The 15,660-nt window shown below is 44.6% G+C and overlaps 1 protein-coding gene across 8 annotated transcripts; it reads left to right on the top strand.

The window, feature by feature from the left end:
* The first annotated feature begins 7,038 nt into the window (after positions 1-7,038).
* LOC144930876 (uncharacterized) lies at positions 7,039-15,184 on the top strand. Of its 8 annotated transcripts, none has more exons than XM_078854355.1 (5): positions 7,039-7,161; positions 8,456-8,542; positions 10,192-10,224; positions 10,776-10,870; positions 12,701-15,184. In XM_078854355.1, exons 1-5 carry the CDS (start codon positions 7,060-7,062, stop codon positions 12,708-12,710), a joined length of 327 nt encoding a protein of 108 aa, XP_078710481.1. In that variant the 5' UTR covers positions 7,039-7,059; the 3' UTR covers positions 12,711-15,184. The 8 variants fall into 8 exon arrangements, 4 of the variants coding, with proteins under 4 accessions (XP_078710481.1, XP_078710479.1, XP_078710482.1 ...); XM_078854353.1 differs by having other exon boundaries at positions 10,147-10,224; XR_013636325.1 differs by lacking the exon at positions 8,456-8,542 and having other exon boundaries at positions 10,147-10,224; positions 10,776-11,671.
* The last annotated feature ends 476 nt before the right edge of the window (positions 15,185-15,660 follow it).

Raw genomic sequence — 15,660 nt, 5'->3', positions numbered from 1 at the left:
CCCTAGTCTGTAGCTGTGCATTGGGTTCTTCCGTCCTAAGTGCAGGACCCTGCACTTATCCTTATTGAACCTCATCAGATTCCTTTTGGCCCAATCTTCCAATTGGTCTAGGTCCTTCTGTATCCTATCCCTCCCCTCCAGCGTATCTACCACTCCTCCCAGTTTAGTATCATCCGCAAATTTGCTGAGAGTGCAATCCACACCATCCTCCAGATCATTTATGAAGATATTGAATAAATTCAAGGTTAGATTCTGCTCTCAGTTAAATGACTTTATGTATTGTTATAATTCCATTTACTTCAATGGAGTTACTCCAGATTTACACCAGTGTAAGAGAGAGAAAGATTATGTCTGTGTGTGTGTGTGTGTGTGTGTATAGAGAGCAGTGGGAGATGGATGGCTTTGAGGGTGTTTCTCTGAGGAGTTGAAAGCTGAGAGATCCTTTCAGGTCAAAGCTGATTTTAGAGTCATGGAGGATGCGATATTTTCATAGCCAAACAGGAATTTAGGGTGTTGCAAATAGAAGTCTCTTGCAATGAAGCCTTGTGTTATGGATGTGATAAAAGAGAAGTTTTTACATGACTGTGCTTTATTGCAAATGAATGAGGAGCTTGCTCAGCTTTTGTCAGCTGGCTACTCAGTTGTGTTTATTAGAACTTGGAGAAAATTACCTAATATGCACTGATTCTCGCATGCATAGAGAAGTGATGTAGTTATAACTGACAAAACACTATTCTGTTGGGGTAAGTGAATCTTGGTTGCAACTTTGACTTACATACCACAAAAGAATTTGGGACAGGATATTTTTTTTTTTTTAAGTAATGGTCTGGTATCTCCTTACCAGTCTCAAAAAATTTGGCTAAAAATGGCTTCTGAGGTTTGGGTTGATTCCAGAGAATCTAGCAAGAAACATTTGAAATCAAAACAAATGAGTTCATGTTCAAACTTCTCCAAATCTGAGCTGCAGGGTGTTTCCCTTTCCCTGCCCCCATTCAAAAGCACTGTGTACTCTGTGAGCACTTCTGCAAAGCAACACCACAACAGAGAAGGGATTGGAAAGGACTTTGCAGAGCTTCCAAATGGCCAATATTTCATCTAGCAAAGCACAAGCCAATAATTTGCTACTCTGTGTTTCCTAATGATAACAACCTTTGCCTCTTGGGATTTATTTTCTATCCTACCAACCTGATCTTCTTCCATTTCTTGTTTGGGGGCTTAGGCTGTTCCATGCTCACATGCATTTGTTTCTCTCACTTGGCTGTAGGAACCAAGTGTTTTGTTCAACATGTTTTGCTTCATCTCTGCTTTACGCTTCCTGTTTGAGAGCCTAGTGTTTTGTTTTGTTTTCTCATCAATAGACTTGTAGCCCCTTCAATTGTGTCTTATCAGCAAGTCAAAGAGAATGTGCAGAAAGGGCAGAGGAGCTGAGAGGCGTCTTGCACACACCTAATGCGGATACAAGGTGGCGAGGATGAGCGCTATAATCTCAGTAACCTCCGTAAATCCTGAAGACGGACTTCTGTAAATCCCCAGACAAACCTCTTTTGTGAACTGAAAGCAGCCAGGAACTTTGCTCACACACCGACCCACCGGCACATGAACATACACACATGCTATGAGAGCGCCGTCTCTGGGGGATTGCTGTTGGAAGCAAAGCTGTTGCACCTGTTTTAGTGAGATCTGTATTAGAGAGGAGGTGTCTTAAAGTGGATCCAGTGGAGCTTAGGGGATTGCACAGTCTACTGGTTTTATATTAGATATTGCTTTCATCTAGAGTTGTTTTCTATCCCTCTTCAGATACACCTGTGCAGCTGCACGTAAAAACAGGCGCGCACACACACATGCTTTATAGTCACTGTGTTATAAAAAGACCTCCCAGCAATATCTGGGGTGCTATTGTTTTTCTTCAAAATGAGAACAGGTGGCTGTACCACTGGGAAACATAGCAACCCCGTGACCTTGTTTGGGGAATTACTTTGGAGTCTATGTTTTCTGGGGTCCAAATTGTCATTTAAGTCAGTAGTACAACTGACTTCAGGAGGACTAGGCAGGCCCGGACCAGTAGAGGTCAGATAAAGTCGTCTGCCTGATGTAGGTCAAATCTACTTTTTCCATGTTACATTTGATATTATTTCCTTTCTTTATTCCCCCACCTTCCATCTCAACCCCTTGCTTCATCCAAGGCGTGACAAGAATCAAGACTAAAGAGAATCATATTCCACATGAACAGCTATCAGAGACATAACACATGGCTAGGCCTTAATCTTAAAGTTAGGGTCACATTAAAGAAAAACATGCATGCATTTTTGCAGGCCCGCAAGTTGTATGTGCCCTCAGGGAACGGCAGGCCATACCATTTCATTATGGCTTGTGCATACTTATGTGGGTGCTAGAGTGCAGGCACGTTGCACAAGCAGACACCCACTTTTACACGCACATTTCAAAACATGGGCCACACTGACTAGTGGAGGCCTCCAACGGCAAGCAGTTAAGTTAGGCACTGACCAGACTCTTCTGAATGAGAAACATTCTGATCTTCTGGCTGGGAGCACACCTTGCTGTGTCAATTTCGTCTACTCGCTTGCTGATATCAACAATCTCCACTGTAAAGGAGCCAGTTTAAAACAGTCATCTTCACCAGGCACATTGGCTTTCCGTGCGGGTGGCACTTTCTCAGTCTGAATCGCTGTAATACTAGCCAAGTAGGGAGGATTGAAATGATCACACAAAAGCACCAGGCTGGGATTGTCAAGCTACTGCCTGGAAAAACACAAACATGCTGTTTGATCGCTGCTTCTGACATATAAACTAGGTAACTAACCTGACCTGTGACTGCTTCTCCAAGAAACTGGCTGGGACATGACAAATATGCCTTTCAACATACCACAGATGATTATGAAGAGAGCAATGGGAATAGAACAAAGCCCTATGGTTACATTATGAAAAACAGACTCCACTTAAAACTGAAAACCTGGCTGATGAGAAATGCTTAGGGGTCCATTCCACTCCTCACTGGGAGCTGTCGACATGCATCAGAGAGCAGAAGTTGGCCCCAGATACCTGTGTGCACTTCCTATTAACATAAGCAGGTATTACGCATATACTTATTACCGGAGACCCCTTTCGGGAGGAAAGGCATTTGGGCTGATTTTTTTAAAAGGTATGTGCGGAGGTGTTTACCCACACAAGGTGCGGAAAGCTTAATATGGGCCTGAGAGGCCAATTAACTATCCTGGTGAACCGGGAAGGTGGACCAGGACTAAATAAAAATAAAACCCAGCTGGGGGAGAACAGGGCTTTTTCTCCATAAAGAGCTGCATGAGCCCAGTTGAGGGGAGTGAAAATGGGAAGTGCCCTCTGCCTGGGGAGCAGCCTGAAAAGAAGTCTTAGGGGTAGAAAAGACCAGACAGGCTTCTCCAGAGGTGAGCTGAAGGCATAAGATGGGGGCCTGCTGAGCTAGAGCTTGCCAGAAGCCCCGAGCAAGGGGAGGAGTGTGCCTGCTTGTGGACTGGGGAGCTGCGATGGTAGAGGCTGGCTGAGCCCAGCTCGGCTGAAGGTTTGATTTGAATAATTGACTTTTTTTTACTTTGAAAATGTACTATGTGGCCCTGGAAGGGGCTGAACTCTGCAAAGTGGTCTGGCTGGAGGGCCAGGACGTTCTTATGGCCAGAGTAGGCCAAAGGACAGCTGGGGAAACTGATTCACATGTTGCTGCAGTACTGTATCCAGCCAGGAGGGGGCATGTTGGGGCAGCAACTTTGCTACCGGCAGATTTTGGTTTTGAAAGACATTTTCATCAGTAACTGGCTGACGATGCAGGATATGCTGTTTCCCTCTGACTCCAGGCTGTAAAATGAACTCTAGATTTTAAGGTCTAGGTAGCAATGGCGTGAGAGCTCCTGCTGAGACCTGATAAAGTAATGTCAGAGATGAGCCAGCTGGCACCATACTCATTACTCACACTTACCCTCTGACTGTACATGCAAATTCTGATTGTCGTTTGATGTCAAGCTTATAAGTATTGCTACTGATAACAACAGTTTTCCGGGCATGGATAAAAGCATTCCATTGCTCTTGGTGGGTAGTTATATTATTTATTGATAGGCCTCAGAGCAGCCCCTCCCTTTTAGATGTTCCTAATTCACTCACTGAAGCTATTTGATGCATCACTACCTAGTGGAGCCACAGCCCTGACTAATGTTTGTAGTTCACCTCAAGGATGTAAAGTTTACGCTTGTGTCCCGTTGTCTAGGCTATAAAGCTTCCTAAGACCAATGCAAGGTGGGTTTAACCTTATGCAGAATTGAATCGGCTCAGTTCTCCACTGTGTCGCAGCACGTGTAGTCAGCTGGGCATGTGCAAAGTGCATGTTAATGAGCTGATCCCATTCCACACTTCTGAGATGATTCTCCCCTGGGGAAAGTAAGTGCAAGCTGCTGCCATTACCCTGGCTGGCTATGAGGCCAAGGGTAAACTCCAAAAGTGGTGCTGCTCAGCCAAAAAGAACTATGGGTAATAAAAATCTACATCACACCTATTCTTTAGCTAGTTGCCTTAATCAAGCTAATGTAAGTGGACAGGGTGTACTAGAGCAGCTGGGAGGTGTAATGCTGTAATGTGAAGTGCAAAGCTTGTGTACAGAAACCTTTGTCAGTAACAACATCTCACATTGCCACAGTCCATATCTATATCTCCCCTTTTGCGGATGTCTGCCAGTGACGGGTGTGTCCCCTTTTCAAGCTCCTGTACCTATGTTGCCTTTTTGTACAAGATTCTTGCTTGTCATGTAGCTCATGGAAATGGCAATCCATTTGTTTTCAGCTCACAAAAGCTTATGCTCAAATAAATTTGTTAGTCTCTAAGGTGCCACAAGTACTCCTTTTCTGTCAGACATGTTTACAGGGAAGGAGCCTGCAAAAAGCCATTAAGAGCTTGTACTAATGGAAGGATTGGAAAGGGGAAAAGCCCTGAAATTAGTAGCGGGTGTGAAGAGGTTCCTCAACATCTGGCAGTGGATGTCAGGGGCTGGTAAGAATCTTTGCAGACGAATACGTGATTGTGGTTCTAGTGCAGATGTTGGGGGTACTTTACAGTGGCTGTGGCATGGGAATCAGAGATTTCCCAGTGGGGCACTTGCCCTCTGCAGATTTATTCAGCATTCACTGTAGGAACTGCTGGTGCCTATTCTCACATATGCGCAGCTCATCCTGTTCACCCTGCTCCACTCTGTGCACCACCAGGATATTCAAGTAGATCTGTTCAGGGATTACAGTCCTCCTATGAGCTACTGAGGCAGAGACAAGGAAATGAATTGAAGGGACCGTGGGTGTAGCTGCATGGCTCATTCCTTTGCCTCGTCCCTGTTACACAAAGCACCCTTTGTCTGCACTTGTGTGTTTCTGGTGTAAAAAGTGCTAGAAAACCAGGAACGTGTATCTTAGTGACACCAGAATTACCCATGAAGCTGCAGTGCGCATTTTGCACATGCAACCCAGAATCAAGGCCGATGTCTTTCCATTGCATTAATTCTTGGAGTGAATTGTGTGCCAGCCAGTTACATTTTAAACCCACAGTTGTGTGATTTCTCTGTGTGGCTTTGTTTCTAAGGGTGACCTAATAGGAAATCAGCACCATCAAATTCTTAGGCGTGAGATGTGCATTAAGCAATTAAACTGAGCAATAAATATAGCACTTGTTTTGACAAAGCCTTCATTTCCTATTCTGTTTTAACAACAAGAATAATCAAACTTCTGTAGAAAATCAGTTTCTGGTTCTACTGGGAAACATGCCAAGTTATTCGCAAGCAGCTTAGATGAATGGCAAACAGCAGGATTCCTTGCTTTGGGCTGCCCACATGCTGGAGGGATCTCTGCATCCAAGCCCTACCCCCCTTTGTCCACTCCCCAATCTGATGGGAAAGAACATTCTGTGGAGTGTTATATTCTGCCATATGCAGGGTAAAGTCCTATTAGGTCAGTGCCCTGTGGCACCAGGCTCCAGTATGCTGGTTCCTTTGGGGTGAAGGCAGTGGGTAAGTCCCTCTGTCCTGTGATGTGTTGCTGTTTGGGAGAGATGATGTGACTCAGCATTGGCTGAAACATGAAAGCAAAGCAGGTCCAACGAGAACAGGTTCATTTTCTTTGCTGATGGTTGGTGAATTTGGCAATTCTGTGCTCATTTGATTTACCGGCCTTGGAGGTGAGCTGCGATGTCCATAAAGTAGATCAGAACTGTAGCAATTTCACCATGAAATAAAATTCAGACGCTCTGTTTAATCACAGCATCCAACTGTTTCCTTTTCTCGCCGAAGGGGCTGGCTTTTTGGCTCATTATGTGACTGGAACATGAAGGCTGTGAGGCTGACAAGGAGAGGAAACTCTGTCTCAGCACTTTCCAATACCCAGCCCCCAACTGGCTTCCTCCCCCACCCCCCAACCTCAATTCCCCAGCGTTTGCTGCAGAACACTGTCTGCTGCCTAGCAACAGCACCGTGGGCGATGTCGCAAGGACTCGGACTGTGAAAGGGGAATAAACAACAGTTCCTGGATTTGTCTAGGGTTGCAGCTGTGGGAGGCTCATTGGCCTACCAGCATCTGTTGGAGATATTTTCAGAAACCAAGCTAATATACAAAAGACTCCGACTGCAACATTAATGATAAACTCTGTGCTTCTGATGGGTTTGAATTTTTCTCTGCATAGCCAGTGCTCAATGCCTGACTAGTAGCTGCAACCTGAGAACCCATTGCTGAAACCTAAACAAAACCTTTGGTGTCAAAAGCAGTTTTGGAAATAGGAAATATTAACCCAGCTCCAGGTAGTATTAAAAAGTCCCGTATAAAGACAGCAGACATGTCACACGATCTGCATTTCACCAAACACAAGGGTCTGGACTAGGGTTACCAACTTTGTGATATTTAAAAAACGGACACTCCAGCAGTGCAAGAACCTCCCCTGCCCCGCCTCTTTGCCAAGGCCCCACCTCCGTTCGCTCCTCTTCTCCCATCCCCCTGCCGCTCGCTGCTCATAGATTCATAGATATTAAGGTCAGAAGGGAGCATTATGATCATCTGCTCTTCCCCTCTCCATCTTCTCCCAACCCACCTGGTTTGGGAGGGACTCACCTCCAGAGCTGGGACTGGGAGCTGCAGCTGCCTGACGCAGGTAGGAGGTGGCCCTGGCTAAGTAGGGGCTGGCGCGGGTGATGACCAGTGTTCCCTCTAATTTTTCCCATGCATGTGCAGAATGAATTTTGTTATGTGCACCAATATGGAGGTGATGTGTGACCCATCGCCTCCATATAGGTGCACATAACAAAATTCATATGGTGGGGATGAGGCTGAGGGGTTCGGAGTGTGGGAGGGGGCTCAGGGCTGGGGCAGAGGGTTGGAGTGTAGAGGGGTGAGGACTCTGGCTGGGGGTTCGGGCTCTGGGGTGGGGCCAAGGATGATGGGTTCCGGGCTGGGGCAGAGGGTTGGGGTGCAGGAGGGGTGAGGGCTCTGGCTGGGGGTGCGGGCTCTGGGGTGAGGATGAGGGGTTCAGGATGGGGCAGAGGGTTGGAGTGTAGAGGGGTGAGGACTCTGGCTGGGGGTTCGGGCTCTGGGGTGGGGCCAAGGATGATGGATTCCGGGCTGGGGCAGAGGGTTGGGGTGCAGGAGGGGTGAGGGCTCTGGCTGGGGGTGCAGGCTCTGGGGTGGGGCCAAGGATGAGGGGTTCTGGGCTGGGGCAGAGGGTTGGGGTGCAGGAGGGGTGAGGGCTCTGGCTGGGGGGGCGGGCTCTGGGATGGGGCGGGCTCTGGAATGGGGGTTTGGGGGGCACGCTGCTCTGGGGCTACAGCGGGAAGAGAGGACTCTCCCCAGCTCTCTCTCCACACAGCAGCACTTGAGCTGGGGGGAAGAGGCACCTCTCCCTGCCGTGGCAGCTTCGGGGCTGGGGGGGGACAGCTTCGGGGCTGGGGGGGACTGGACTCCTTTCCGCCCCGTCGCTGGCAGGCAGCCAGTGGCTGCTGCCTGCCTGTGATGGAGGGCAGGGGCAGAGAAAGGAGCCCTCAGCCAGCTGGCTGAGGGGAGTGAGTGGACGGAGTGGGGGACGGAGAGAAGCTTGTGCCGCCAGGCCTAGAGGAGCATGGGGAGGGGCTGGAGAAGAGCTAGGCCAGGCCAGCGGGGCCCCTTCTGAGCGTGGGCCTGCCACCATTATAAACCCGGTATTGCTCGGGCCGGGCTGGGGGAGGGATGCCTCTCCCTGCCATGGCAGGTCTAGGGCTGGGGAGGGGCCTCTCTCCCCGCCGCAGCCCTGAGTGCCGGCATGGTGCTTAATAAGCTGCTGCGTGGCCACGTGGCTTAGAGGGAACTTTGGTGATGACCCAGCGCCTCCCAGCCTCCCCTACCCGCACCAACCGGACTTTGGGTGTCCAATCAGTAGATCTGACCAGACGCTGTCAGGTCCCCCTTGTTGACAGGACTTTCCAGTTGAAAACCGGCCACCTGGGCACCCTAGTCTGGCCTTGAAAACTTCAGGAGTAAAAAGGAAAGGTGGAATCTCTCAAGTGAGTAAAAAGACCCCATATACTCTGAGTAAACCCACATTGCAGCCATTCAAAGTGTCAAGGGAGAGTAGGAAATACATTTCTATACGGGATTTACACACCCTTTTCAATACCCTGGGGGTGGGGGGATTTTCAACATCAAGTAGGGATAGGGACATCTGGCCCTTAGAAACCAAGAACACCCTTTAGCAAATTTTCCCCTATCCTGGGGATTGCCATATTCCCCACCTTTTCTGTTTTAATCGCTAATGCCAGGAGTCAGTGTGGAAAAGTTATCTCAGCCTCCCCCAGTCTGATATCTAAATCACCAGAGGGAAGAAAGGGTGCGTGATGGGCAGGCCAGGCTTTCCAAACTAACTGCTGCCAGGGAGAATGCGGGTGAGAGTGATGCATGATGGTAGTGGGGGAGAGAGGAGAAATCTACCACTTACTCAATGCCCTGTGAATAGGAATTTCAAAGAACTATGTATTATCAGTCTGGTCTTTGCCATTGCTCAACAAGTTTGACCTCACAAGCCATTGATTCTGTGTGAATGGATTAGGGCTGACATCATTGGAACTGTCCTGTTACCTGCAAGTTAAGACTTGAAGGACACAGGAAAAAATTTAGGGCAGATGTGATGTCATCAACCTAGATTTTGCACAGTGATGTGGAGATGTTTGTATGATAACATATGTACATTATGAGGTCACAATATTGCATCATGACAATTTCACGATGTGGAATGCCAGCTTCACTAGATTGTGTTTTATTGACTTTGTCCCAGAGGGCTCTGAAAAGTCCTAGATTATATGTGCCGCAGTGTTATCCAGAGTTTACAGTTCCAGAACTGGGTTTATCCTTTGCAATGTGGACAGGCTGTGCTGTACTTTATCTGATGGCCACTGCATGCAGCAGTCAGCATAAAGTTAAAAGATTTCTAGGCCAAAAAAAAAAAAATAACACCAGATTCAGTTCTTGGCAGGCTCACGTTAGGCCCCATGTACAGCATTGGAAATTTTATCAAAATGAAACACAAAGGGCCTCATACCTAAACAGCTTGTCCTAAAATGAGCCCCCAGTATTTTCCACTGCATCCATGTGTGCGCACAGAATCCCCTGCAATGATACATACAAAACCAACACTGAATACATTTCGTACTGTTCCCATGGGGGTCAGATTTTTAAAGATGTATGTATGCAACTTGGCCACATGCAACGCTTGCAGCTGTTTTTGGTGCAGCCGCTGTTGCAGAAAAGCAAGTTCATCATTCATGCAAAAACATCTTTTAGATTGCAAACTTCATGGGATGGAAACCGTGAGTTTAGTTATGTGGTGTTTATTGCTGAGCAAACTGTCAGTGCCAAATTAATGATATGCCCAAATAAATTGGTTAGTCTCTAAGGTGCCACAAGTACTCCTTTTCTTTTTGCGTATACAGACTAACATGGCTGCTACTCTGAAACCTGTCAATATACTTAAACTCATCCCTGGTATAAATCATTGAAGAAATGCTCTCATGTAATGTCTGTTTTGCAAGCATAGAAAAAAAGCGGGCATGCTTATTGGTTTACCCACCATCACAGATGCCAAATCAATCTTCATATTTTTTATCTTGTTTAGCTTTGGGCACTATGGCTTACTGCTGAGACATTAAAATCATTACAGGTCACTGAAGGACAATGGAGCTATTTACACCAGGTATGGATCTCACCTGATGCTTCTAATCTGTTTTTGGAAATACCATTTTTAGAGAATGGTGTTTCTGAGTATGATATAACCTCACCCAGACACAATCTCTGGCTTGCTCCTACATTCCTAAGCAAGGAATGCAGGATCAGCCCTTCCTAATACTGCATTGTATTGTAATTCCTTGTTTGGCCCTAAGAGGGCAGCTCCACACAGATTTATTAGTAAATTGGTTAGGCACAAGCAAAATGACCTACCTGGCAGTGTCCACACAAAGTAATACTCTGAGACATATGAACACTTAACTACATATTTATAATTAAATGAAGGAAATGGAAAAACGCCATCCAGTTTCTAAGACTACATCTGGTTCTGTTTTAAAGGTCTCTCTCTCTCATTCATACTGTAAATATCCTAATCCAAATTTTAATTTTGTTCTCATCTCTTCTGGGAAGACAAGTGTGTGGCAGAATTCTTTCATGGCACAATTCATCATTGCTCACATTTCATTTTGCAGTTATATGGTCTTAATATTTCCCAGTTACTTTTCATTTCTTGTGTAGGTGCCATGCTTTCTTCCATGCTGCGCCTCAAGCAAGGAACCTTCTAATCCCAGTGCAAAAGATCCTTCTCTTCTCATTCAAGACTCACCTCTTCAGTGAGTCCGACACATTAACCGATGCCAATTGTTGCCTTCTTCCCCCTATTTATAGTGGAGTGAAAGACAGAATGGAAAATGAATGACTCCAGGAAGAAGAAAAAAGCCACAGAAAACACTGACATTACGCCCCATATTCTTTATAGAGATATTGTTATGATATGATTATGGCATAGCTATGATATATTTTATGCAAGATAGGTCATGTAAGATATCATTGAAAAGGTTATGATTCATTGAATATGATTGTCCTATTTGTATGCATGTATCATTTTGGTATCTGAATTTAGGAATATTGTCTATGCATCTATTACAAATGTGTGTGTAATCAGTCTAGACGGCTGGCTGGGAAGGGCCATTAGGAAGAACAATAAGTCTTAGAAGATGCTAATCTCCTACCCAGGAGCCTTCATGAGGATGCTACAAATAGCCTCCAAATCATGGCTGCTGTTTCCCTACATGGGCATGTGACCAAGTCACATGGTACTGGACTCCATCATAGAATACCAGTGTTCTTTTCCACTGAAAGGCGTGGGAACCAAGCTGGGAGAGAAAGGGTTCCCACCATATGCAAAAGCTATTTAAGGCAGTGGAGTGACATCATCATGGTTCTTCACTGACTCCCCACCCAAAGGAGACTCCTGGAAACACCTGAGAAGCAAGGATTGAACTGGGGGAAAAGGGCTGAACCCAGACTAGAGGGATTTCTAGCTTGTGAAAGGAATATCTGGGGTTTTAAGCTGCAATCAAGTACAGCTTGCCCTCAGGAATCTCTGCAAACTGCCTGAACCAACAATTAGAGTGAGAATTTGCTACTCATATCCAATTTCTTTAGTATATTAAGCTTAGATTGCATTTTTGTGTTATTTGCTAGGTAATCTGCTTTGATTTGTTTGCTATCCTGTATAATCATTTAAAATCTATCCTTTATAGTTAATGATCTTTGTTTTTGTTTTGTCTAAAACCAGTGTGTGAAAATCATAACGGGGGGGGGGGCAGCGCAGAAAGCTGTTGCATATTTTCCTCCACATTGAGGGAGGGGGCGAATTTCATGAGCTTACGCTGTACAGTCCCCTGTGCAGCGCAAGATGGCAAGATGGTATAATTTGGGTTTACACTCCAAAGGGGAGTGCATGCATTAGGAACTGGGAGGTGCCTTAGCTGAGCCTTCCTATGCAGAGCTGATCTCAGCATCTATGTGTAGCTGCAGCTGGGTGTGTCCCTACCTGTATGTGTGCTGGAGGGGATTTGAGGGCCTGTCACAGCAGTACAGTGTAAAGGGAGCCCAGGCTGGTGAGTCAGGCAAGCTCAGTAGTACCCCAGTTCCAGGCGGCATCCTGGGAGGAACCTGTCACAAACACATTCTAAGGTACCACTTATTCTAGGTCTACTAGTGTGTTGTGTCTTGTCTTGTCTGTGTTTGCCTTTTAAGCTGTAAATTCCTTGAATTGTATCTCTGCTTTACACAGTGCAGAGACGTGACCAGAGCTTAGCATATAATCATGCTACCAAGCTATGTCTTTGAGGTCCTAATTATAATTGCTTTACTTTTAAATTTAGTTTTTAGCAATAACCAACACTATTCGTGTTTGTATAGCACCTGGCACATTGGGGCCCTGATCTTAGCTGAAGCCTACACTCATGGAATGCAAATAGTGATAATAATCATATTGTTATTTTTCTTGCCATTTCTCAGTCTTCTACATTGCATGAAAAAGAAATGGGACAGTAACGCAGTGTATCAATGGTTCTCATTTATGTTTGATATAGTATCACATCCAGAAAATGTCTCTCTTGAACTTGAGTTTACTACATTATTTTTTGTTTCAGTGCCTTTTAGCAGAGGTGACAGTTCAACACCAGCCAGGTCTCTTCCATAACAGTGGAATTGGATATCACGTCATAAGAACATAAGAGCAGCCATACTGGGTCAGACCAAAGGTCCATCTCGCCTGACCATCCTGTCTTCCAACAGTGGCCAATGCCAGGTGCCCCAGAGGGAATGAACAGAACGAGTAATCATCAAGTGATCCATTCCCTGTTTCCCATTCCCAGCTTCTGGCAAACAGAGGTTAGGGACACCATCCCTGCCCATCGATGGCCCTATCCTCTATGGGTTTATCTAGTTCTTTTTTGAACCCTGTTGTTGTTACCTTTCTTTATGACAGAAGTTCTTTGGATTCTCCTCTTTTCCTTAATCATCTCTCTCTCTCTCTCAGAGCTGTATCATCACAATTTCCCTTGCAAGGTGTCATTACCTTTGTAATCTGTTGTGGACTCTCTGAGGTTATTTAATAAATGGTAAATTTCCACTTGTCATTTTCATCACCTGTCATAGTGGAAGTATAGCTCTACATAATGGTTGGGCTAGCTGGAGTGTTAATTGAAGGAGGCTTTAGGTAAATCATTGTGGGCCAAATATAACCTGTAAGCAAACACAATTCTGTTAACATCAGTTGGCCATTCATGACATTGTGGATGTAGTAGAATCTTTATTTGAAAGTATGTCACTGACCGATATATTTTCTCTCTCATCGTGCATTATTCCCTGTCTTTCAAGGATGCCAGTTGATAGAACTTGAGAAAGCTCCTTCTGTTCTGTATAGTTTCTTATACAATACTCATCACCGTAGAATTTGAGTGCCTTCCACTAAGCAATGTGACTATACATCTGCTACGTGTTGTCTGGTCTCTCATCCTCTTGCAGGAGGAGAAGCAATTGCAATGTAGTGTCCATGTATCATCCGTGAATGTCAGTATTTGAGAAACGTGTCGCTTGAGCTAGAAGCTGCAATGTATCCATTCGATTTAATGATGTTCTAACTTCCAAAGCACTCTTGAAACAAAGCATGGTTGTTTTCTAGCTAACCGTATGAGAAGTTCATATCTAACCAGCCTATATTGTCTTCTTGAGAGATGGTGGTAAAGGCTCTTCTAAGAATAAGATAATTAAGTGGGTTGCTAAGGGGCCTGAAATTTACCATACTTCTTTATTTAAAATATCAAGAATGAGACTGGGCTTATATGCAGAACACTGACACTGCCCTGTGAGGAAAATGGAAATTACTCTGAGTTTGTGATGAAACATACGTTTTTCTTCTTGCTAATCATTAACTATTCAGTCACATATGAGTATTGCTAATCCTATTTGAGAACAAAAAATGAATTATTGGCTACTAGAGCTGGCTGACTAGAACAAAGAGGGACTGATACATATTTTCACGAATAATTGTGGCGAGTTCACTTTGCTTTTAATTAATTTGTTTACGAGTTGTTCATATGATTATTGGTTTATTTGTGAAAATGTTTGGGAGTCACAAAAGATTAATGAATGATGATTCATTGTAAAATTTATACCAGGACTGTTGTTGGTTATTTTCCTGTTTTAACAGTTCCGATCATCCAATCACAGAACAGAAGAACACACCCAATTTAGGTGATCAGTCAGATGCCAGGAATAAGTAACAATGAACTGTTTGCAAAACATTATAGGGTGACATATACACAAATACTAATAATTACCTTAGCACCTAGGAGCCCTAGTTGTGGTTGGTGCTGTAGAATAAAAAGATAGTCCCTGCCCCAAGGAACTTACAGTCTAAAGACAAGAGACAACAGATGCATACAGACAGGCAAGAGAGACAATATAGGTCAGCATGATAGGCAGTGATCTGAGCAGACCAGCAGCCTTAATTTGTTTGCACAAACTATTCGATAAATATTAATAAAAAAAAGTATCATTGCAGAAATCAGGATTTATTTGCAAATGATCCATGATCAGAGAAAAGGCCAAATGTTGTCCTATAAATCAAACAGATGATAAAAACACTGGTGAGGTTGCAGATAATTATAAAACATTTGGGCTGCATTGCAGAAAAGACAACAGCCAGGTTTCATGGTGTCTGGCAACATTGCACCTCGAGGGCAGGTCTGACTGAACAACCTTTACATAAAAATCTAACTTTGCCTGTTCCTCTTGCACTGATCCCTTCTGCTTTTATTATGTCACAGGTCATTAACAAACAGAAGGAGACCAGCTTCCTTTATACTGAACTCATTTTGGAGTCTGAAAGCTAAACAAAGTTTCCCTGGCATTTATTTCATTCTAGGGAAGACACCTTTCTCAGCTTTAATTAAAAATCTCTGCTCCCACCCAAACACATACCTCTCCTGCATGTGTATTAAATAGATTAATTTCCCCTCTGCTTACAGTGCTTTGTAACCAGTCCTATTTATTATGGCATCACTGTTATTACTCTGATGATATAGTGCACTTGAGGGCTTCAATAATGAACTGTAATAAAAGGCATTACAAGGAAAGGGTACTTTTCTGGCTGCGTGGGGCTTTGTGTGTGTGTGTGTGTGTTGATAGATATGGTTCCTTTCTTACTTTTAACTAAGGAAAGAGGTTCTTGGGGGCATCCCAGAACATTAATTAAAAATACTTTCTTTAGACATTCATTCTAACAGTCCTGGGAATATGAGGAGTCTGTTGAACTTGTCAGGCTTGACTAGTTTTCCAGTTGGCTTGCTTTGTCTCATCTGAGTGCAGGTATCCCACAGCTTGCAAATCCGGCTCTTGATTTACAAGGGCTTAAGGTCCCTGATTAAAAAATCAGCATTTTTGACGGAATGCCAACATTTCTTTCTGGTGAATTTTCTTTCTTAGTCACCTATTAGATATTGTAAACTGCTAACAAAACCCCTGCTGGTTTTCAGTACTGCTTCATGGTCAAATCTCTTCAACTTGTTTTGTGTTGTAACTGTTTGGGTTTCTTTCAAATGGGCAA

Source organism: Lepidochelys kempii, chromosome 9 (assembly GCF_965140285.1).
Source record: "Lepidochelys kempii isolate rLepKem1 chromosome 9, rLepKem1.hap1, whole genome shotgun sequence".
In the NCBI taxonomy this organism is placed as follows: domain Eukaryota; kingdom Metazoa; phylum Chordata; order Testudines; family Cheloniidae; genus Lepidochelys; species Lepidochelys kempii.
Note: the sequence above shows the minus strand (reverse complement) of the source record. Positions and strands in the feature narration are given on the sequence as shown.

Excerpts from the sequence above, each read along its gene's own strand:
- LOC144930876 (XM_078854353.1), top strand. The coding sequence starts at position 7,060 with ATGATCATCTGCTCTTCCCCTCTCCATCTTCTCCCAACCCACCTGGTT. Across the intron at positions 7,162-8,455 it reads GCTGCAGCTGCCTGACGCAG|GACTTTCCAGTTGAAAACCG; the intron begins GTAGGAGGTGGC and ends CCTTGTTGACAG. Across the intron at positions 10,225-10,775 it reads AATGGAGCTATTTACACCAG|GTGCCATGCTTTCTTCCATG; the intron begins GTATGGATCTCA and ends TTTCTTGTGTAG.